This window comes from Mastigoproctus giganteus, chromosome 1, assembly GCF_048544385.1.
Source record: "Mastigoproctus giganteus isolate SK-2022 chromosome 1, ASM4854438v1, whole genome shotgun sequence".
NCBI lineage: Eukaryota > Metazoa > Arthropoda > Arachnida > Uropygi > Thelyphonidae > Mastigoproctus > Mastigoproctus giganteus.
The window spans coordinates 179,438,617-179,463,855 of NC_143575.1; the positions used below are offsets into that span (position 1 = coordinate 179,438,617).

At 38.6% G+C, this 25,239-nt stretch overlaps 1 protein-coding gene across 5 annotated transcripts in view; it reads right to left on the reverse strand.

Annotated features, from left to right (window-relative positions):
* LOC150091330 (four and a half LIM domains protein 2-like) overlaps nucleotides 1-25,239 on the reverse strand; it is a 437,588-nt gene that overhangs the window by 21,574 nt on the left and 390,775 nt on the right. For all 5 annotated transcript variants that reach the window (XM_090375177.1, XM_090375185.1, XM_090375193.1 and 2 more), the window contains one exon: nucleotides 10,781-10,955. In XM_090375177.1, the coding sequence (XP_090231303.1) occupies nucleotides 10,781-10,955 (175 nt within the window). The remainder of the gene's footprint in view (nucleotides 1-10,780; nucleotides 10,956-25,239) is intronic.

A 25,239-nucleotide genomic window follows, 5' to 3' on the forward strand; every position in this document is an offset into this window, starting at 1 on the left:
GACTCGAACCTCACTACAGAAGATGGTGCTCTAGATATCAACGACATTATCATCGATATTTTTCAAAAAGTTCCTCATGAGGATGAAGAAATGGAAGGAGGTCATTCTGTCGAAGAACATATTAACGACGAACCACCGATGAAAATAGAAGAAGCGCTCATACAAATCAATCGTTTAAAAATGTTTTTCGCCGCTGAAGAAGATACTGAAGGACTTTCGATGGTTTCTTCACTCCAAACAAATGTTGAAAACAAAATTATCAGCCGGAAGAAGGTGCAGAAGAAAATAAGTGATTACTGTATTTATTTTTCTTAAGATAAAGTCATAATATGCATAGCACAATTGTATGTATATTATTTACAAAAACATTGTGCAAAATCTGTATATAATTTAATTTAATTTTAAATTAAACGTTTAACGATTTTTCTTTCTTTTTTTTTTTTTTTCTCCCTCAGACTTCTTGTTAGCGGACACTTCTCTCTAACGAACACATTTTCGTTCCCCATGGCTGTCCGTTAAAGGGAAGTTTCACTGTATATATTATTTTCTTATTTCATACTGTTAAAGTTCTATAGTATGAAAATTACTTGCATATTTTACAACTTCATATTATAAAATACAGTATAAAAAAAATGCAAAACCAGGGAAGGCTATGCTGGTGAATGCGATGGTAAACAACTTTCTTTGAATCCTTTATGACATCATTGGGGTTCGTGTTAATAATGGAGCTTATATTTAGACTTGGCTGGCAAGAAATATTTGCTATCTCCCGTCTAAAAGATAGAATGTTTAAGTACGGCATTCTGTCTTAGTTAGGCTCTAACTGATGGACATTAATGTCATCTTGACGCACTAGGAGGTGCATGATAAAAACCAAGTCTTCTGGCACGTTGATAGTGGATTTCAGAGTAATTAAATGCATTACTCTGATTGGAAGGGATCCAGAATATCAGAAATAGATTCAAAGTCCTAAAGGGCTTTTTTTTCCGGAAAAAAGGGTATAAAAAAATATTCAGAAATCAGTGAATCCGCAAGCTATGGGGTAATTAAGTACTATCAAGTTGACAGGATACCCTCCTCAAAAAAAAAAAAAGGAAAAAGCGAAGATACCAGATGAAATGGGAAAGACGAAAAAAGGTTCCTATTAAGCAAAACACATTGGTTGCAATATATAATATTTCAGGAATTTTCTATTCCAACTATCAAGACCATGTTTTTCTTTTCTTTTCTTTGTATTATTCCGTCAATATTCCAGAAAACAGCGACCATCATTTTCTCCGCGCGTACAACACGGAACTTTTTGGTTGTCGGTGACTCATCGTGCTTCCATTGGGCGAACTGACACTTGGTTTCAAAGTTAAAAGTGGAATCCATATCTCATCCATCGTTACAATCGAGAAGAAAGAGCCGTTCATTGAAGCATCTAGAGTGAGCACTGTTTCATACAATGACACGAATATCTTTTTTTTCCTTACAAAGCTGCCGCAAAACCTACCTGGCACCCTTTCTCATTCTGTGATCTTCATGAAGAATGGTATGTAGACATTTATAGTATCTTATGTAGTACGGCACCTGAACGAAAGTTCAACTCCCCCTCTGTACACTGTGATGGCTACAGAGCACTGTAACAGGCCAGAAATGTGTGTAATATTATGTTCGTGCAATGTGTATGAAGAATGGTATTTCTGTATAATATTATCGGTATTTCCGGGACGACCAAACGGTCAGAGGAGTTCACAAGATAGACAGAATACAAGAAACAGCACAGTATTCAGGAGTGATCGGCTTAAACCCCGGTCACTCAAGGCATGTACTTATGCACCTGCGCACCTGACCACTAGGCTACGGCGGCCTTGCACGGAGCCAATAGAAATGCCTGTAGCTTCTCAGAACAACTTCCTCGTGGGTAGCACAGTTGAGAGAGAGAATCGACGTCCTTCCCACGCCGCCTAGAAAAGTACCTGAGTTCGAGTCTCATCGATGACGTAAGGAATTTTTATAGGTCTTTTTCACAAGGTGGCCAAGTTAGTCTGTTTCAGAGAGAGTAACATGCTTTCTTTCTTTTTTTTTTTTTTTTTTTTAACCCCAGGGGCTTATATTTGGTGAGTACGGGCTTGGCACACCCAGGGTTCAGAGCTGGATATCATCATTCTTCTCTTTTTGGTGATTCCCTTTTACTTCGTGTTCTCTCTCTCTCTCTCGCTCTCAAACTGATAACTCAGAAATTTGTTTTGGCTGGTGCAGCATAAGCCTCAGGTTTCCTTGCACTATATGGCTAATAATAACTTGTTTGAGGTGTTTTTTTTTTTTAATTATGAAAACCCCAAACACGAGGTATTAGAACTTAAGGTACTTAGTACCGTTCTTGGATTGGAGGTTGAGAAGACGAAAGAAGATATTTGTTGACATTAGACTTGAACTTCTGTAGACTGTAATTTTCATGAAGACTTTAAATACGCATGAAGGAAGGTTGTTCCAGAGAACGGCAGTTAAATGAATAAACGAGGAAGATTATGGTTCTTCGTTGACGAGCTTCGTCCTCGCAAGACTCTTGTTCTTTTAAACTTTCGTACTCAGCTCTGCACATTCTTCGTATTCTCCATTAAATGCCAATATCGTAATTAATTAATTATGATATTTAATTAATCTCTTCAGTCATCTCGTAATTAATTACGAGATGACTGAAGACGGCAAAGTCGATGCTGCCATCTTCTGGCAACATTCTAACTAACATCCTATCATTTCTAAAGCAGGCTCAATAATATTCTTTGATTATATATTTTTTAAATATTCAAAGATTGTTTTTAAAAAAATCGATTTGGTCTCCAAGATCGAAACATCGATTTAGAGACTTTATAACTTTAACGCACCTCGTATTACAAGAATGAAAAAAAGTTACGGGAGCCATTCTTTTTAATGTGTCAATAATAAAGACTGGACAAATTTCGGTCTGGAATTAATTATGCAACGTTTTCATAAGTGGTTAAAATGGCATCGGTAAATCCATGGAACGATACTCTAATAATGCGTGTGATTTCCATCAGTAGCAACACTGGCGTGGCATCGACTGATTATCCTGAGAACGAGACTTAATTAGTGCTGTTGGAGGAGTATCAGTCCTTCTGCAAGGGCTGATGAGACAAACTAGGGTTTTTAGGAGAAGGCATGTGACTGGTCCTAATGGGTAGCCCATTTGGTATAATCACTGTCCATCCCACATTTTTATACGTCCTTTATATAACTTGGTTGAGTTAGTCGGTCTGATGTGAGTTTTTCTATCGAAAACTCGGGTTTTTGGACTAGCAATTAGCAAATCGACAAGCAGAACACACAATTTACTTACGTGTTGTATATGCTGCGGTATGGCCTATTATTTATTAATTTAACTCTTTTGCTCTATTGAATTTGGGTCTATGAATCTTGATTAATCTTTCCATTCGTGCTATACTCTTCTGCTGAAGACAATCACTAGGAGAACTCTATAGGAACATGTACTTTCCTCTATGAATGTATGTTAACTGCAATATTTACCCAGAGTTTCTAGGTTAAAGGCTCTTCTCTGCACAAGGAGTGTTAAATTATATGTTGAAAAATTGTAATTAAATCTGTGATAGCCTAATCAGTTTCATTAATTATTTTAAGAGTTTTGCTTCTATTTAGTTGAGACTTTAGTTATAACATGACTGTCGGGCTAGCAAATTCTAGCGGGAATAAAACTAAAGTAGAGATTAAAATCTTATATTACCTAGTACTATAATGAGTTGTATATTCCATTAGTTATATTCAAATATACAATTGTGAATTCAACTATGTATTATATTAAAGTAAAATAATTGTAAACTTAACTAGTACATTTGATGAATCTACTCATGAAGATGATTTCTCTTTAAGAACAAGTTTGAGCTCAAGTCATTCATCAGTCCACCCATCCACCTACCTACTGAGCTATGATAAAAATAGAGTATCAGTTTGATGTATGGCAGCTGTGTTGCTGGAGGGAGGCCAGAACAGAAGTAGATTTCCTTTTGAATCTTTTAGATTTCTAAAAGAAGCCTGTAAAAGCTTAATATCTTGTACAACCGTTTGCCTTTAAACCCGTGACTGGATCGTTCAACGCTGAATTTCTAATTTGTAAAGGTGTTTACCCTGTAATGAATTACCAAGCCATTTTATTGTCTTGGGATCGTAGTTAGGGATGATGCTTAAGAATATCTTGAATAGCAATTTTTTTTTCTCTCCTCTCCTCGTTCTACTGAAGATATCCGAGTTGTCCGAATTATTCGCTATATGATTCCTTTCGCTTTAAAGGTGGTACTTATGCATACGTCCTCTCTGATATTCCCTCTAAGGGACTTAGTAATCTGGAATCTCCTCTGGCTTAAAATCTCTACCACATCCTGTAAAATTTATCTGTTGCCCTTATCGTTCTCCCAACTCCACTAATCACTTGGACTTCCTCTTTGAAACTAGACTTTCTCCAGTCCAATTTTATTAACAGTGAGGAAATTTTCCTTGTTGATTTTAATGTTCACAACTCCAGCCGGCTTCCGTTTTCTAGTCACACAGACCCAGCTGGGTGAGATTCTGAAGCTTTTACGCTTGCTAATGACCTCGCACAGATTGTTCGTTTATCTACCAGAATACATGACATTCCTAACCACGAAACCAACACGCTTGATCTTTTTCTCACAAACAACCCTTTTAAGTACACTGTCATGGTAATTGATCCTCTAGGCACCTCAGATCACAGCTTGGTTATGGTCTCTTCTCCAATGGAAGCCTTTCTTTCGTGGCCATTCTCAACCTCGTGTTGTTTGGCATTACAAGAATGCAAAATAGAATGATCTGCCAGATTTTCTTCTCCCCCCCCCCCTTGGCTGGATTACTGTTTAAAATCTTCTGATGTCAACGTTTGTCAGATAATGTCAGCGAAATTATTCTTATAGGGCTGGAATACTTTATTCCACACTCCACCTTAAAATCTCATCCTTTGTCTAAACCTTGGTTTCTCAATGAATGTGATAAGGCTCTTTTCAAGACAAGAATATTGCATATCGCAATTGGCTTGTATACAAATCTCCAGGTTCATTTTCTGCCTGCACCAAAGTTCATACCAATTATAAGGCAATTATTAATCAGTCCAAAGTAACACGAGTAGAACTTGCTTCTTGTCCAAGTGGTAGTAGAGCATTCGGGTCTCTTGCCAAAGCTATTGACCTCAACTTTTGCCCATCTCTATTCCTACCTCTGTCAAAACCAGATTTTGCCTGAAGTATCACCAGATGGTGATACTTTAGGCAAAGATAAAGCTGACCTGCTAGCATCTTACTTTTCTTCTAATTCGTGAATTGATGACCTTGGTAAACCACCTCCTACCATTCCCAGCACTTTCCATCTAACGCCTGCTGTGGGCTTCCATCAAAATGATGTCGGAAGGATTTTGTACAATCTTGACGCTAAGAAAATTTCAGGTTCTTATGGTATTTCTCCACTTGTTCTCAAAACCTGTGCTCCTGAGCTTACTCTTACTCTGTCTTTTTTAACTTTCTTATTCCACAGGTGTCATTCCTTCTGCTTGGAAATTTGCTCATATTCAGCCAGTTCCTAAAAAGGGTGACAAATCCGCCTAATCCAGTTATCGTCCCATTGCACTTACTTCTACCTCTTTCTAAAGTAATGGATAAAGAATTAAGCCCTAACGCTTAAACTATCTAGAAACCTTCTATCTGATCGATGATCGCCACTTTGGTGAAACTCATACAGTTGCTCTTCTCGTTTCATAGACTTTTGATTGTGTTTGGCATAAAGGTCTTCTAAATAAGCTTGCAACTTCATGGTTTGGTAATTTTTTTTTTTTTATTGGTTATCCAGTTTTCTCCATGACAGCTCACTGCGGATGATGGCTGTATATCTTCTAACTTCTCCATCGATGCAGGTATTCCCCAAGGTTCAGTTCTTTCTCCTACTCTTTTCTTGAATATTAATGACCTTCCACTGACCGTACATACTGTACACAGTTTTTCTGATGATAGCACATTGCATTCCACCTTCCAGTTTAGAGTAACTTTGCCCTGCACAAACAGCTTCAACTTCTTGAATATACATTACCAATTCTCTAAATGCTGATTTCCATGTAATTCTCCCTTGGGGGAAAATAATTTACTTGATTTCAATTCTTCTTAAACTCGGTCCGGTCTTATGTCGCGCAAAAAAAAAAAAAAAGGATTCTTCTGTTCCTATTCTTATCTTCGATGATACTCTGATTTCTAGATAAGATCACACATCTCTACTGGGGATTACTCTGACTTCTCTCTTGACATAATCATATCACAAATATTGCTTCCTCTGCCTCAACTGGATATTCTCTTTCGCTCTCGGCGTTATTTTTCTTCCAAACAGTTGTTCAATCTGTACAAATCGTAAATCCGTTCTACCATGGAATATTGTTCCAATATGGGACAGTGCCGCCAGAACTTGTCTCAAGCTTATAGAATCCATTAAAAAAAACCCGTATTTATGTTAACTAATGACTTATCGCCAATAATGTGTCTCCGCCCTCTTTCTCATAGACATTCTGTTTCTGTTGTATGCTTTTCTATAGATACTTCCATGGACACTGTTCTGAATTGGCTTCTGTAATTCCCGTTCCCTTCAAAACCAGTGCTTAACCGACGTATTGTCAGATTAACTGACAAGTCGTCGGTTAAGGACTGGTTTGCAACATAGCAGTTGGTGCAGTAGACTTTCTCTGCTTTGGAACCAAATGGCACTGGTCCATTAACTATGCTTGCGGCTAGATACAACATGCCCCCCCCCTGTTGAATTGTATGTTTCCCTTGAGGTGAGTTGTTTGTTCGGAACAGTGTTGTAACAGTAAAATTATTTTGTTCTTGTAATTACAGTACATAATTGAATTAAATATTACGTAAGTTAACGAAATTTGGGCGAGAAGTTGTTTCTATGAAAACTAAGTTGGATGTTCTGGACTCGATAAAGGCAAGTTTCTAAAAAAAATGTTGAATTAGGTGTGGGCGACACAAAAAGCGAGACTAAAAAGATTGGGAAAAAATCTTAAACAAAAATGTGGGACTTTTCACTCAGTTTGTTACACAATGGTCATTTGGTGCCCGTTTACTTTTAATAAACCAGAAGTAGGCAATGCATTATGGCTGTGGTTTAATGCAAAACGATAACACCGAATTCCAGTCAGCGGACTCAAAAGCAGCATCAAAGAAAAGGCCTTGGCCTTACATTAAAGATTAATGGATGCAGAGAATTTTACAAGTGACGGATGGCTTAGAAGTTAGAAAAAAAATTAATGGTATTCATGTATTTAGCAACAGCTGCAAGAGATTAACCGCTGATCAGCCTACTGCTCAAAACGTTATAGATTTAAGGTTATTTATCAACAGCAATTATTGGAGAACAACTCTGTAATATGAACGAAACAAGTATAAAAAAATTACACAAAAATTATAAAAAAATGGAGTCTGCAGCACCAAGGTATACAAAATATCAGAAGAGTATCACGGAATCAATGTAATTTGAACTTCCAAAATGCGGTTTATTTATTTATTTATATATATTTTTTTTTGTTCGTGTTGGTAAATCAGTTAAATAGGCCTCCGTAGCTGAATGGTCAGGTGCGCGAGTACAGCTCTTTGAGTAGACGGGTTCAAGTCGGTCGATTTGCTAACCCGCACTGGACCAGCGGGGCATATTACGGTCCATTTCCCTCAATGGATTGTTGAGGAGGTTTCCATCCTGCAGTAGATTGATAATGGCTGCAGTTACCTTTTAAATCAGCTAATCCTAGAACTTTAAAAAGTATAAATTATTCGTATTTACCAGTTTACTATTACTTATGAAATCAGAATGGTATCTGTATTATTCAAACAGTATTTTATTCGTGGAGTTTAATCCTTTCTGGATACCATGCCTTCATATTCCAGTTATCAGGAGCTTATTTAATCAGGTAAAGAAAATTTACATCTACCTCTTGACAGCAATCAAATGCTAGGAGGGTAACAAAATTATAAAAGTGAATACAATATCAATATTGGGTAAAATAAAATATACTGTCAGAGATTAAGTCAATTAATTACAGAAGGTAAGACAGATTAGGTCCGTCATATTATTTAAATACGTTCAGCGTCTGTCCAAGAACTTAAAGAAAATAAATAAATAAATAGATTCTCTTTATACTACAGGACGACCACATGGTCAGAGGAGTTCATAAGATATAAAAAAAATACAAGAAATAGCACAGTATTCAGCAGTCACGGACTTAAACCCCGGTCACCCAGATACGTTTCCAGTATTGCAGTAGCACGGAATGAAATTCCATGTTGAACATTACTAAATTTTGGAGAAATTTTTAGCCAAGGTTGATAATGCTAATGAAAGTTCTGAACTACAAAAGATAATGAATAACATATACGGCCTCACCATTAATATCTGGGCACTGCTCTGTTCAGTGTGTCAGTCCTCAAACACCACTTGTCAGACAACTATATAAATACGTTCGTAGGCCTTCGAGTAGAGACAATAAAACAATTGTGAATGCAAGATACAGCGATCGACGGAGTTAACAGGCTTCCAGCGCTTAATGATAATAGGGTGCCACATAAACAGTCAGTCTGCACGGGCATTTCTGTGCTTTGGAGTGACGAGTCACGGTAGATGGTCTTCTAGTCTTTCTGTCGCGACATGGGGTGGCGGATTCCCAGAGAAAGCTATCTAGACTGTATTTTCGGGAAAATACAGTTTGGCGGAGGTAGCGTGATGGTCTGGGGCTTGTTTTCATGATTTGGCTTGGGACCATTGGTTTTTATGAATGTCGAGGTCTATCTAGTCGTCCGGAACAATAATGCTTTACCTACATTGTGGCAGCATGTCGGACAGGACCCACTTGTATCGGCAGAACAACGCTCTGTGTCATATTGCTTGCATGGTGACGGACTAGTTTGAGGATATGAGTATCGAAAAGTTGGATTGCCCAGCCCAGACCTAATCCTATACAGAACCTCTGGAGTAAATTGGATAGTTGGATGAGTGACTGTCCAAAAAAAAAAAAAAAAGATCGCTTTCAAAACTAGTGGAGAGTGTTCCACGGTGACTAGATACTGTCATAAAGCCTAAAGTTTTCAGCATACGTTAATCAGTTTTCCTATAAATAGAGGTGATCGGATCATTGCACCTCGTGACAGAAACGAATCTAAATTTGAAGGAGACTGAATCAAATCTACGGGTTGCCAAAAGTTTCTAATACAGCCTCCAAAAGTTAAGAGAGAATAATGGCCAAAGACCAGAAAGGATGCAAGCGGAGGAGCAAAGGACGCAAGGAGCAATTAACCATAGATGCCGCAGTTATGGACTAAGCCTACAAGAAGCACCACAATCTATACACGGCCTACATCGATTACCACAAGGCCTTCGATTCCGTACCTCATAGCTGGCTAATAGAGATCTACAAGGTCAATCTGATAGTGACAAACTTCCTAGGAGTAACAATGGCGAAATAGAGCACCACCATTAAAGTCGAGAACATCACAACCAGGGCAATCCCCATTAGAAGAGGAATCTTTCAGGGAGATGCTCTGAGTCCACTGTGGTTCTGTCTAGCACTCAACCTGCTATCCACCATGCTTAACGGCAGCAAGTATGAACATAATCTCAAAGAAGGAAGAAAGAACCTGTACACCCTCACCCACCTGATACAGCTTTACATTATGTTGAACAGCCTAATTCAATAGCCAACAGTGTCATGTTAATAATAAAAAAAAAAAGTGGAAATATGCTACAAAATATCACAATTCATCATCTAAATAGATGAAATTTAGTGTTTTTATGTTGAATAAATGTATATATATACACTTTTTTTTAAGTGAAAATAAAATTCTTGACGTACCTGTATATATTTATGATTCCTCGCTCTAATCGACTCTTTCGATTAAACGACCAACTATCACTCCCAATTACTTCGGATAAGAGGTCTTCTACAGTAGCTAATTTTTTTTGTTAGTTGTTGGCGCATCGGATTCTGTGGCCATAATGCACCTCCCAAGTTTTTGCACTATTCTAATCCAAGCCGGGATTCGAACCCGCGACCTTTGGGTTGCCAATGATCCCAAACTCGTTTTGGGCATTCAGTACGAGCTACTCGAGGTCCACCACATTACATGCGTAGTTGTGGCCCACCTCCCCGTGGTGTAGACCGACATTGGCAGGCTTTACAGGTGATCGCCTGCCTGGTGACAAAGTGGCCAGAAACAACACACATTTCTGGCCTGTTACAGTGATCTGTAACCATCAGTGTATAAAGGCGGAGTTGAACTCACGTTCAGGTGCCTTCCCACATGAGATACTATACATGTCTTTCGGTTGCCAGGCACTTTACCCACCCGACTAGCATGGTCGGCACAGTAGCTAATGAAGGACCATAAATATTAATAAACTATGCCGATTGGTTGACTTCTGTTGGGTTAATAGCTCAAAATTCAAGGGCATACGTCAATCGCAGTGGTTAATTATGGTTTAATCTGATTACAGTTATCTTTTTTCACAATTGAAAATAAAAATAATTGATAATAAATGCAAATATTTAAGTTTCTCCTCCCAAGTTTTTGAACAGATGTGCCGGCGATACTCCTAATTTTCCGCGTACAATAATAATTTATATTACTATCATAATATAAATAATGAACATTATTAATTTTCGTATTTAGTAGCATAACCTAATATTACTTATTCTAATTTCTCCTGTTGGTTGTGTACTTACCTGCTCTGAAAACTTCACCACATCCATCGCATCTCGTAGCAAAAGCCGCATCGTAGCAGTTGGCGCAGTAGACTTTCTCTGCTTTAGAACCAAATGGTTTGTCTACGAGTGATACTCGGCATTTGTTGCATAGGAAACACGATTCATGCCAATGCTTCTCCTTGTAGGAAAGGTCCTAAATCAGAAATAAAATATGATTTTCTTCACAACGTATGTGTCATAGACTATAAAATTTATTATGGATCAGATTAACTAGGTTGAGTACTCGTGTATTGCAATTATGTTGTGAATATACCAATGGATAATGTAATACCAGTAAACTCAGTAGTAATTGTGCAACTTCAGTCAGGCATAAATTTGGCTTAGCATCAACACGTTATTAATTTATAATTGACCTTTGTCTTCTTTTAGAGACGAATAAAATGTTGATATTTGTTTTAATTTGAACTGAAAAATGAGATCTTTTCAATACCAAGAGCAATTATCTCACGAGATTTTACAGCAAGACAAACTGATCCATAGCCAGTTTTCGATTTTGTACACTCAAAACAAAAGATCGTCGTAGTATGTGCAATTGAAAGTTTTTTTTTGCTTCCATTAGACATGAAGCCCAGCTTTTATTTTATTTTGTTTATTTTTTGGTATACACTATTTTTTTGTGTATTTTTATATCATCCTGTTTGAAAACTAGTTTCACCTCTAAATAATCGCATTGTAGTGTGTTAGACCATCTGATGGTCCTTTGTCTGCTGTGCTAATAAAGAGAAAAAAAGATCCTTTAAAACGAAGCAGATTTAGTGCGACGAGACAGTTTTTTGTCCTATAATGAGTTTCTGGAATGTGTTTGGAAGAGTTCCACTGTTCTTTTTAGCATACTCACTGTGAAGTACTGGTAATGTGGTCGAACCTACATTACTTTCAGCTTAACCTAGGTGCAATGCTCTCATTCAGTGTCCCTGTTGTGTTGTCTCATTTCAAGTTTTAAAAAGGTTTTGCGCAGTAATAAAAAGAAATTTCTGGAACTAGCAAAGATAGATTGAATGCTTAAAATAAGAACATCCAAATATATATTCTCATAAGACTTGAAAACACTGATACAGAGCAGCTTTCGCACACTGCAGTCTTAATTTAACCTATTCCTTGAAGTGTAAAGGACTGTGGTTTCTTAAAAAAAGTTGCTTGAAAGTTGATAACTTCAGAAATGATCTCTCTTCAAATGTTTTTTGTTTAAAAGCTTACTTTTACGTACAGAAATCATACAAATCTCAAACTGCACTGTCGCTAGAGTAAAATTTTTCCAGGTGCGTGTGTTGTGCTCAGAAACTTTATAATACTTGAAGAATCGAAATGTAGTTCAAGTTTTGTAACTGAAAATTTCCCTTTGACTTTAACCCTTTAGGTTCTATAATAGTTAAACTCAGGAAATGTTAATATGAAAACAGTTCATAAAGATTAATATTTGTTTTCATTGCTGTGCCGGAGGGCGTACTGTTAAGGTAGCGTTTAAAAAGTTAACGGCAAGGCTGCAGACCCAGAAACTTCAGGTTTTGGGTTTGTTTGTTTTGGTTTTAATGGCGCATCAGCGTCTAGGGCTATTATGAGTCCAATTTTTGGGTTTTTACTGTTGTGTTTTAGATTAAAAGGAAGGCAGATGGTCAGTGAAAACCACTGTCAGACAAATAGGTTATTTATTATATATACTGTATATGTTTTTAAGACCAAACAGCTAGATTAATCGGTTACTTATAACTTGCATGCATTTTTCAAGTGCGGACTGTTCATTTGTGGTATATTGCAATGTTATACTGGAATATTCTACGGTGAGAACTACTTGACGTTACCAAGAGGTCACGAATAGCCTGTTAAAACAGAATATGACCATCTGCAAAACGTGAAGTTGTTTCTCGCTCCAAATATGCGAAAAAAATAAGCAATGCAATTCTGTATTGATTATATTTGGCTTTTCAGAACAGTTCTCCATATAAGAAATTTCGAAGAATTATTTCATGCTTCGAAACTGCTTATTTCAAGAAACTTTTGAAAGTAGCTACTGATACTGGGCTTAAATTAATACATTCTGGACACACTAGCAGAATTAGACGAGTGTTAATAAACAGTCCCTCCCCTAAAAAAAAGCTTTAAAACTATTGATTATTTCTTGACAGTTAAGTTTTTTGTTAGGCTCGTTCGCGTGTATATAATATACGAGGTGTGGCAACTTCTCGGACTGGTGCTGCTTGCGTTCATGTTCGATGAGTTTTTAAATAAACGGAAGTGGTATGCTGTAGTTCAGACTTCCTCCAACAGATGGTGGCACAGAGATTGTCCATAGGCTGACAGGTTGCAAGTAAAAACCAGTTTCGCTACATTAATTTCCGTGGCACGATTCTGCAACGGAGTAATGATCGAATATCAAATTTTTCTTTAAACTGGAAAATGTGCAACAGAAATGTACGCAATGTTAAAAAGCGTTTATGGTGATGAAACATTAAATAGTGCCAGTGTGTTTGAATGGTATAAGCGGTTCAGACTGATTCGAGGACGTTCGTGATGACCAAGAAGTGGGTTACGTTAACTCCTCGAAATGAGGACAGAGTTGCAAAAGTTCAGGAAATAGTGGTAAGAGATCATCGTTTGACCCTCAGAATGATGGTTGATGAGTTGGATATGAATAAGGAGACGATTCGTTAAATTCTGCTGAAGATTTTTGCAAGGTCTGTACAAAATTTATGGCGAACAGCCTCACGGAGGAGCAGAAGCAACGAAGCGAGTCATTATGCGAAGACTTCATCCAGACAATCCTAATTTCCTCTACTATATTGTCACTGGGGATGAGTGTAGGGTGTTTCAGTATGACCCAGAGACGAAGCGTCAGAGCATGCAGCTTGAGGTGAAGAGTATGCAGAGAGTGAAGCGTCAACACGACGGCCCCAAAAAAAAAAAAAAAAAAAAAAAAAAAGTTTCGTTTAAAGAAGTTCATGATCAAAACATACCGATCATGTTTTTCGACAAACAGGGTGGGGTCATAAGGAATTTGTACCTGAAGGGAAGAGAGTCTGTTGCGTTCTACGTTCAAATGCTTCAAATGACTATTGAGGTGCATTTCCCAGGTGATACTGCAATTTCTAGAGAAAGGCAGCTGGTTCTTGTTACATGACAATACCCACCTCAATCGCACTTGTTGTAAAGACATTTTTAACGAAACATGGTATTGTGCAGATCAACTGTCCACCCAACTCCTGCAATCTAGCACCAGCGCACTTCGTCTTCTTTCCCAAGGCGTAAACTGTCTTCAAAAGAGATTTCAGGATGTTGAAGAAGTAAAAAAAAATGTAACCGTGGAACTGAACATAATCTTTGGATGTCTTAGCTGATGCTTTTCAGAAAGCTTTAGAACGATGTAATAAATGCATTCAATCATATGGCGATTACTTTGAATAAAAATAAAGTCATTTGAGCTCCGTCACTTTATGTACTTTTTAATGCATAATTCAGTGATCACTCAGTGTATATATGTAAGGGCAACAAAGTTCGAAGATTGGAAGTCCTCGAACTTTGTTGCCCTTACATATATACACTGAGTGATCACTGAATTATGACCATCTACCTAATACTTCGTTGGTTCTCTTTCTGCCCTACGATTGATTCAACAAGATGTCGGAAGCGTTCGGAAGGTATGGCCAACCGAGCTGTGTGTAATGCGGCCAGCAATGCAGGTAATTGGTTTATTCAGACGCCTGATATGCCTTTCCCTAGTGTCCCACAAGTGATCTATGGGATTGATATCGAGGAAATTCGGAGGCCGATCGATATGCTGGAAGTCAGAACTGTGTTCCTCAAACCGTTCCAGCACATCAAGTGCCCGATGGCTCGGCGCATTGTCATCTTAGAAGACACCATCACTATTCGGAAAAAAGTGTAACAGCGGGGTGTACACAGTCAGCAAGCATAGTTGCATAGTATTAGGGTCAAGCGTCCCCTGTGGTTTCCCACATCTGCGCCATATGTACACTATGAAGAAATACAGAACTACTGTAAATGCCAGAAAAGTGTCGTGTTGAATACGTAGTTTTGTGTTAGGTGTCCTGGCATTTGGCCGCAGGGCCCCTGGTGGAACCCCACGTTGCCCGCACACACAGCTAGGAGGTAGCCAGACTGCCCATTATTCTCTGGCTAGTCTTTGCAGGGTCGCGTAAGCTTCTTGACAGAGACCAATGTAAAAAAAAAAAAAGAGTTAGAGCGGGTGGGCTTTAGAATCAAGAAAAGGAGGGGAACAGGTAGAAATATAGGGGATGAAGAAGGCATCTCCCAGGTACAATGGAATACATCCATCAGGCGAAAGTAAGGGATGGAAGTGGGACAAAAGTTTTCGTACAAGAGAGCACAAGCGTGATCGCCATTTGATAGAATCTTCTTGCTCTTCTCATTCAGGTCCGGTCGTGATGTCAATTTCAGTGGTGATATCATCCGGTGATCTGTGTCCAAGTCAATAGGGATATAAATAGGAATGCAGCTGTAGTTGTCCTATACTGGATCTTCTCAGATTTGATGGTGGTGTAGTCTTATTTGCTGTAGCCTCTGCATTGATTCCCAAAATATAGGTGGTTGTTTTCTCTTGGTTTTGATGATGATCCGGATAGCAACTATATCCATGGTAGGGTCTTCCGTCGTGCGAATGTCCTGTGCGTAGCGCGTAAAGGCGACAATCTTCTTTCGAGGATGTGCTGTTCTTGGTTTTTAGGAAGGTAATGTATCCTAGTCAGGAGGAGGCATCTCAAATCTTCATATATTTCGCACTCGTACATCAGGTGGTCCCAACTTTCAAGGGAACCACAGAGGAATTGTGGGTTTTCGGTGATCCCAAGTGCAGTGAGCTTTCCTCTGATAGATCCATGGCCAGTTAACAAAAAAGTGACGTATAGGCCAGGGGAGAACCATGTGGGAGATTTTGGGTATACTGTTGCTATTGTAGGAATGAATTTTCTGGTGACTTCTCCTTCTGTCCACCTAGACCGCCAGACCTGCTGCAAGTATGCAGTGAGGCGCTTTTTCTTGGCCTTGATGTTATTTGAGGGGTCGATGGCAAAATCCAGACAGGAAACGGCTTTACCTTTGGAAAGCATGTAAAGCAAACCATATTTGATTATTTCTAGATCTAGAGGTAGCACGCCAGCCAACACTTGCAAGGCATGTGTGCTGACCGTGCAGCAGGATGACGCGCTGAATCGAGTCAAACTTCCTCTTGTTAACTGCTGTGGTGGCCTTTGAAAACCAGATACATAAGTGTATCTGATTATGGGGGTGAACATAGCCTTATAGAAGAGGGTGAGCGCGCGTCGCTTCAATCCCCAGTCCCGATGTGCGATTCTTCCAATTCTTCCACCAGCGCAGTATATTTTCGGATCTTGGTATGTAGATATTTCAGGTGTGGTGTGAAAGATAGGTTCCTATCCAACATCTCATCTCAGTTGTTAACTGGATAGTTTTGCAGTGGCCTCGCAACGTTCAGAGGGCCTTTAAGCAGGACGGAGTTTGTCTTTACTGGTGAGATTTCTAGGTGGTTGTGCCAGGCCCAGTCCTGTAAAGTTCCGAGTACTCTATTTGCTGCGGCTTCCAGTTGGGATCTAGTATCAGCGGCAAGGACTAAGTCGTTTTCATATGCTTGAGACTGGACATTCTGCAGGTCTACGTTCAGGAACTCAAATACGATGTTCCGTAGTAGGGGACCCAGGACAGAACCCTGGGGACATCCTCTAGATTTAGCGCGTAACTTTGCTATACGGTGTCCTGACGGTTATGCTCCGCTGTGATAGATAATTTTTTATGCATTGGTACAGGTTGCTAGGGAGATTTGCTGTACGGAGTCTGCCGAGGACACTTGGCCACCAGACTGCGTCAAACGCCCCGGCAAAGTCCACTGAGATGGCTAAGAAATATTTTCTGTCCGTGCTCTTTGCACCTTCAATCATGTTCCCCAGTGCATCAACAATGGAACAACCCTTTCTGAATCCATATTGATTTGGGGATAGTAAGTTGGCATTGTTGTAATATGTTTCTATTCTTTGTCTTAGAAGATGTTCAAATAACTTGCTTATTACTGACAAGAGAGCGATGGGTCTATAGGAATCTGGTTGGTCATGGTTTGCTGGAATTTTTCAAAATTACCCTGATGTTTGCCATTTTCCAGTCTGTTGGGAACCATCCACGCTGGAGACAGTGGTTAAATAGATTAAGGAGAAGCTCTGAATTTTACTCTGCCACTGTTTTTACAATTTCCGGTTCTAGCAAGTCTATTCCCGGTGATTTTCTGTCTCTCAGTTTTGATGCTGCGATACTGAGTTCTTCGGCTGTGAATGGAGGCTCCTGCCTTTGCATGGTGTAACTTTTGTTGTCTTCACACAGTTGTATTTGCTGCGGAGTGGATGGAGCAGCTGGCTGTTTGAATATTACATCAAGTATGTTATTTTTCGATGCATGTCAACTCGTGGTTATAGTTCCAAGAGGGGTCTTTGTGGATGGAATCACTTCACCTCTGGGGAGCTTGTTGGTAATTACCTTGAAGACTACCCCCCAAGGGATCCGAGTTGCCAAACAGTCAGCAAGCAGTTGACGATAGCGGAGACCACATACGTTGTTCCACATGCACCAGGGGTCCAAGTTCCTGCCAGTGATACATGCTCCACTGTTTCGCACTTTTGATACCATGCATGGTGGATGAAGAGCCTCATGTTGTTGATACCAAATCCTACACGACCATCCACGGTGTGGAGTAAATAATGACTCATCCGATCAGCACACCTGCTTCCAGTCTTCTAACGTCCAACATGCATGCTCTTTGCACCAGGCGAATCTTTTACGCCGATGAACCTTGGTTAAGAGAGAATGCCGTAGTGGTCGTCTGCTGTTATAGCCCATACATGCGAGCGTGCGACGCATGGTCATGTCAAATATTGTTCCGGGTTGGCCCATGTTGTATTGGGCAGTCAACTCTTCAACAGTGCTGCGCCTGTTCAAGTCGTCGGACCCAGCGCTCACCTCTAACATTAACCTTTCGCTGACCTTTGCAGTTTTGCCGTCGGGTCGTTGTTTGACCATTTTGACGCCTCGATTTCCCAAACGGCTCTCGAATACCCCACCAGTTGAGCCGTTTGGGAAATCGAGGCACCAGCTCTTCGAGCTCCCACAATCTGTCCTTTATCAAAGTCCGATAAGTCCTTACTTTTACCCATCACGCTCGGAATTTTACTACCTACTGAACCACTGACACCTTATCTATGCTACGTAGGTCGACTAACTGCGCATTCTCGTACCTCACGTGGTCAACGGGTCGCATTCAGTTTTCATAGGGGTGGTCATAATTCAGTGATCACTCAGTGTATATAAGGGAGGGGGAAGAGGGGAGAGAGAGAAAGAGGGAGAGAGAGAGAGAGAGAGAGAGAGAGAGAGAGAGAGAGAGAGAGAGAGAGAGAGTGTTAGAAAAAGTATAAGGGAGAAAAGTCCAACGGACCCGAGTGGTCAGGTACGAGGGTGCAGAAGTATACGCGTTTTGACTAGACCGTGTTTAAAGCTCGCTTGATCGCTAAATACAGGTCAGTGTTGTATTAATTGTAAAAATAATGAATTTATTGTAGTAATTAATTTAATTGATAAGAAGATTACTATATTTACTTTTCACTTCTCTTAATCACAGAAAATAAAAATCGAACGACCCAGAAATGTAACGCGCCGCGTATGTTACTTTACTTGTATGAATGTATAAATTTTCTTTTTTGCACGGTCTGCAGGCTGATAAACTGAAGAACTCACATGCAAACAACTTTTTCCTCCTCTTGAGATCGGCTAAATAAAGTTAAAGCTGAAAAGAAGCTTTAAAAAGTTCCTACAATTTGTGACCGAATTCGAACTCTGGTTTCTCCAAACGCTTGTCAAATGGCGAAACCAATATTAGACTAGTTCTTAGGCGCATTCACAAATGCATAAAGCGCGTACTGTCTTCACCATGTCTATCAGTCCGATGGCATGAAACAGTTCTATTCCCAAGTGACGATTTTCACGAAATTATCTTTTTAAGTATTTTAGAAAGATTTTCTGAGCCATCCCAAATATTAAAATTCAACCAAGTAACAACCAATTGCGATTCATGAGCACTCGGTTCTACTCCCTATTAAAAAAAAAAAAAAAAAACGAGGAATAAATTTAGGTATAAATAGGAGTTACTTGAGATGACAGAGTCAGCAAATTTTTATCAGCGAATGTTTTGTTGGTACCTGGTCCGCTTTTAGGTCAGATTCAGATTCCATTGCACTATCTTACTATAAGCGCCGATTCTTATAAAAATTTCTGGACCTTGTATCAAATATAGTGCCAATAGGTTAACTCAAACCTTCACTCGCCTCTTTCCTTCACCGAAAAGAACTGCTATACAGATCTCATTCTCATGACTACCAAACACGTGAAGCTTTGTTAAGCACTTTAAGTTGCCTTCGCGGTAGCACAGTTGATGTAATCACAGTTCTCTATACATTTGGTGACAAAGATTTGAGTTCGAATTCGGTCAGTGTCAGGAGGAATGGGCTCTTTTCACAATGTTCCTGAGTTATTGAGTCGGTCTCAGTCGAGGATAGCTTTCTCCACCTCCGGAAACTCGAGTTTATCTGTTTTTTTTAAATAGAAAATCGACTGTAGAATGTATGCAACTTACACACCTAATGTAAATTGTGCAGTATGTTCTAATTTGCCGATTGCCTAAAAGCACAATGGCACCTTCTATACTGTGCTCAAGAAGTTGCTGGTGGCTTTTAGGTAACAGCAACTTCTTGAGCAATGTATAGAAAATTTTAAACGAACTTCTCGGGTACCATGATTTGGAAACAATTTATCGCTCGAATTATATTTTATTTAGTAGTAGCAGACGTGCTTGTATACGTTGCATGAATTATTTAAGATGATTTCTGCAAGGAAGGGGAATTTATATCTGAATTGGAACCAGATGAATCAATCCTGTTTATGAAGTTGACCAGCCAGTTGGTATTATCATGTGTGGGTAGGTTAGACTTTGTTATAAAATCAGTAAACCAGTAGAAAGGCCGGATTATTTTTTTACTCGTTCTGTGTATTAGGGTTCAACCATAGTGAGGTTACTATTTTTGTTGCTAAATATTCTTTGCATTGCTTTAGTTTTTAAAAATAGCGAAGTTTAACTGTTGGCTTGTATGCTTTAGGAATTTCCTTCCTCTTTTGTAGGCGTTGTAACCCTACCAAAGTTTGGGTCTTCTGCCATTTTCTGTAAGACTTTACTTTTTTTTTTTTAAAGAAAACTATCTCGAGATATATATATATATATATATATATTTTTTTTTTTTATCAAACTTCCAGTTGTAGTGATGTGTGATCTGAGCTTCCCTAGATGGATCAACACAAGCGATTTAAATAATTCTAGATAAAATATCTGCCTCCGTTTTGCCTACATCCTAGTTGAAATAATTTAACTGTCCGGCTTCGTACCCTGATTTATTTAATATACTGTTCCATTTTTATAAAGCGAGGCATCGGAAAATTATTTCCTGATTTATTAAGTTATTCGCAAAGACTTCTCGTGTACTGAAGACTACCTACATCAACAGAAGGAATGGAGAGTTCAGAATGGGTGTAAAATTCAGTCAGTAGGTTATAATTGCATTGGAATCTGATTAGTTGAAGGCTTGATGATTCCGTACATGGGCGCCGGCAGTATACTGCAAGTGCACCACCTTTGGATTTAAAGTAATACACAATTTTTAATATTTTTATTAATTAATTTTAAAGAAAATTTGGTGAACAAAAAATTTATTCCCACATGCACCACCTTGAAAAATATTCTGCCGGCGCCCCATGATTCCGTACCAAATTGTGAAAGAGAAGGGAAAAAAAAAAGGTAAACTGCAGCCCTTATCAATCCACTGCAGGATGGAAGCCTCCTGGCCAATCCACGTTGAAAGAAATGGACCATAATCTACCATGCTGGTCCAGCGCGGGTTGGCAGATCGACCGTATTTAGCAGTCAGGGGTTTGAACCCCGTCTACTCAAAGACCGTGCGCTACTGTCCTCCCGCTCCTGACCACTCGGCTACGGATGCCGCTTGTGGAAGGAGTGTCCATCAAGTATATTTCTCAGAAGGAAAAACAACCATTAGACAAGTAGACAGAACCTGTTTAACTGTCGTGTATGATTCACCCAAATCTCAACGTCAGAGTTAGATTAAATCTGGGTAAAGATTTGATCATGGGCCATTTGGATGTGATATGAATAAGTACCTACAGTAGCGATATGTGCCACTGGGGCGAAATAAGTACCTGCAATATTACTGACAGTGTAGCCAACGCCGCTCCAACAGACGAACATTGTCGGTAATTCCATATGTATAACCTAATGCGTACTGTCAACACAAGAATTCAGTCACTGTACGCTTCGGTGGAGGCTGTTTCCAAAACTAATTTTCATATGCCGGCCCAATTCGACCAGGAATTCGTATCGAGAAAAAAAAACCTTTCTTCAGTGAACACCTTTTCATAAATATTTGAACAGGTATTCGGTATACGCCGTTGGTAATATAGTAACGAGCAAATTACAAAAAGTTAAAGAATTTCTGGTCTAAAGAATCTTAGTTATGCATATGCTATCCTTCTAAAAGTCATGGGACACTTGTAGATCCCATGGGAATATTGTCATGGGACAAAAGTTGATGGGAATATTGTCATGGGTCAATATTTCAATAAACGTATTTATTGAAAGATTAATAGTGTTTTGCTGTAATGATTGCTTATTTGCGTCGTGGAAGGCTTTATATTAATTTCTGTAAGAAAGCTTTGTGCGCCCCACTCCTCCTTTAAAGCATTCGTGAGCTCCGCTAATGAAGAGCCGTCTTCCCTCCCAATTGCTTGATTCATTCCAAAGCTATTCGTAAATTAAGATGTATTTTGTGTTGGTCACTGCAATGTTTCAATGTTATTCTCTTCAAACTAACCAAGGGTTCAACAACCTTTATGACACGAAACGGACTGCTTCCATAAAATTTCCACAGTATTCGACAGAATTATTGTCCAGATCATCGATCGATATAGGACGCAGCATGTTTTCATGCATTGCGACTAGTGGACCTGGGCCATACTAGTGAAACATCCTCAGATTACGATCAGGATACTTTTTTTTTTTTTTTTTTTCATTCTCTAACTTCACTGTTGGGACAGCACATTCAGGTAGTAAGTGTTGTCCCGACACTTTCATACCCAGCCACCAGACTGCAAGAGCGTGCATCGTGGCTCGTTGCTTCATAGGACTGATTTCCATTGACAATCCAGATTCCTTGAGCCAATCCATGTAAATGAAGGAATACATTTATTTTTATTATGAAAGGCTTTTGGATCTCTGCCCTGATAATTCATGGCAGGGCCCCACAAACAATATTCGCAGCTCCAAACACATTTTCTACGGTCGATTATGGTTCACCAGCCGGTTTGTGATGACTCATTTGCTCCTGATAGTCAGTATTTTACTTTACTCCTACTGGGTCTTTTTTTTCGGCCCAGTCACGGTTGGATACCCATTGCTTTAGCATGTTTCCAATTATTGATTAGGGAATATTTAATTCCTGAGAAATAGCACTCAGACACTTTCCCTACATGATATCCAACTATTATTCCCTTTGAAACAATTAGTTCTTTCTGCATGGTGGTGTTTTTGGGTAACTTTTGAAATGGAGTTGGGGAAAATCGCTGATCACCACTATGTTCGAAATATTACAAAAGAATTGCATGCATTTCGTAGTGACAAAAATCAATTAGAAGGGTGTTCCGTGACTTTTGGTAGGTAGTGTATTTCTTAGAAAGAAATGTACAATGGCTTGTAAATGTTAAGACCGAGAAGCCGATTTCAATTTTGTCGAAAAACTTAAAACATGAATTTGTTGGTGGGGTACTCTGGGAAACATTCTTTTCGTGTTTTGCGGATATTATATCGCTGATTTGTCTCGTCATTGGTCAAACTAGATCAGTTCATTAAATTAGTACTTTCACTTTTCAGTTTTATTATTGTCAATTACCATTCTAAAATTGTTGAACAGTTTATTAATAACCTGAGTAGTGTAGACAGTTCACTGTTTGGATTATTTGAACAGGGGCGTTCTGGCTCCTTTCATGAATTTCGCTGCTTGATAATATTATATAATTAAGCATCTGTTACGCGTTATATGACCAAGAACTGCATAAGTTTGACAGTAAGCTTTTATCTTCTTAGGAAAGGAAGTAACTATGTTAAGTATGCACTGAACTATCTTGTTAGCGTGCAGTTAATTAAATCTTAGCCACTCATGTAGTTTACTTAGTTGTAATTTGTCACTGTCGGGAGGAGAGAGATCGTCGCCCTTTTTCGTCCAATTCCGAAAATTAAAGCGCAGCATACAGATTTTTTTTTTTTATTTTTCATTTCTGAAATCATTATCGTAAAAGAACTTTCTAAAATGCTATATTTTCTTTTCTCGGTTTGAATTGTTAAACCACTCCAGTCTTACCTTAGCCTTTATATTTATGCATCAAGGCAGTTATAGTTCATGTTACTTGATATATATTCTTCAAACTTCAGTAGATATGGTCTACGAAAACTAGTTTGTAAAACAATTTAGCAAAGGATATAACAATTTAGCAAAGGATATAGCTAGGTACTGTCTCAATAAGACCTAGGTGAATTATTTGGATAGTCTGAAAAATACAGTTTAAAGAAACTGTACAATGGCAAATATAAGGAATTTAATTTAAGTAACAGTAATTCCGGGTTAACAACACGCAATGCCATATTGTGACTATTGTGTTAATCTTTGGGGTACTTGATAGATATTAGCAAGGATACTTTTCGAAAAGTAAAATTACAGATATAAAGCTTTATTAAATACAAAATAATGAATCAAATAATCTCAGGTTAACATCCAGAAACAATCAATTCAGGGTATATATTAAAGTATATAACAAAATTTCAATTAAATCAACGTCGTTTACGTTCATTTTATAAGACATACTTTGTAGGAGTAATCGACAACGGCTATATATTCGTTTTTCTAGCTACATTTTGTGCGGGAAAAAGCATCAGCGTAATTGAGCTTGGCACTAACCTTCCTCAACTTCACATTTAAAGTTGATGAATGCATCTTATGATATGTTGGGGATTTTGGCGTATATGTTCGAAAATTCAGAATTTAGCTTAGCTACAAAAGCCAAGTAGACTCCATACCCATCCGTAGTCAGGCACACGGCTTTCACATTTTTCTCTCCAAAAATATCATACAGGCAACCTGCTTTAAGGGACTCTTAATGGCAATGAGTGTTAAAGAAAGATGAGATTGGCAAAGTAATATGATGAAGTCAAGAATGTGAAAAGTTCTGCGTCTGCTCAGATATCTTTCTAAAATTGACTGGGTACCCAAATAGAGGTTCATCATGTTGAAACATTTTCAGAACAGTGAAAGGTGTAAGTAGTGTCAATGGGTAGGAAAAAAATGTGTTGCAATTAATGCTGAAAGCCAGATTAATTTTTGCCTTTATTTCGCTTTTTTTTTGAATGGGTAAGGAACTATTCCTGAATTACTACCGTAATGAACAATATTGATATCAAAGAATTTCTTCAAAAGCTCCAGAAAATATAAAAGTGATCAAAATAATTTATGATAAAAGCAGCGTTTGATTTTTGTTCATAGCATTTATTGACTCTTACTTGACATGGCAAAGAAAAGAAAGGCCTTTCAAAGTAGACGTGTCTGCGGGCGCTAGTCTCACCTTTCATTTTAACCCTATTATGTGGAGACACCGAATTTTTAACAGAGAAATTGAGATAAATTTGTTTTGAAAGGTGTTAAGTTACTGCTGGGTGAATAGACACGAACAGGATAGTTTTAAATTGCTAAAGTGCGAAGAAGAAAGAGGGACTGATGTCCAGCCAACTCCTTATTGGGTAGCATTAGATGCATTCCGTTAAAAAGCGCGCACAAAATCGTGAATTCTACCGACTTTCGCCAGTCTGAAATGCGAAAGTTGTGTAAACAAAATATCCTTATAGAACAAGTTATTTATTTATTTATTTTTTGACAATCCTAGTACAGAATTTCATCAGCTAGTTTGATGTGTGTAGGTACACTTTCGTGAAAGATGTCATAATGCTAAATATACTTAAAACTGCTTTTAAACACTGCATTTACAAGGATTATCTTATCTGATTGTCAATTCATATCTAGATATAGAAAATCTCCGTGTTGTATGCATGCCCATGAAGCACCATTCAACCACTTATGCTCATTTGGTGCAGCACTGAGGATGTACTGCATATCAGAGCTGAACTTTTATTTTGAGCTAATGTTGTCTATGTTAAATCAATGCACTCTTTTGAAAGGCGTTGTGCCTTTATTTCGGATTCCTCTCAAAACAAACTGGCGAGTGCT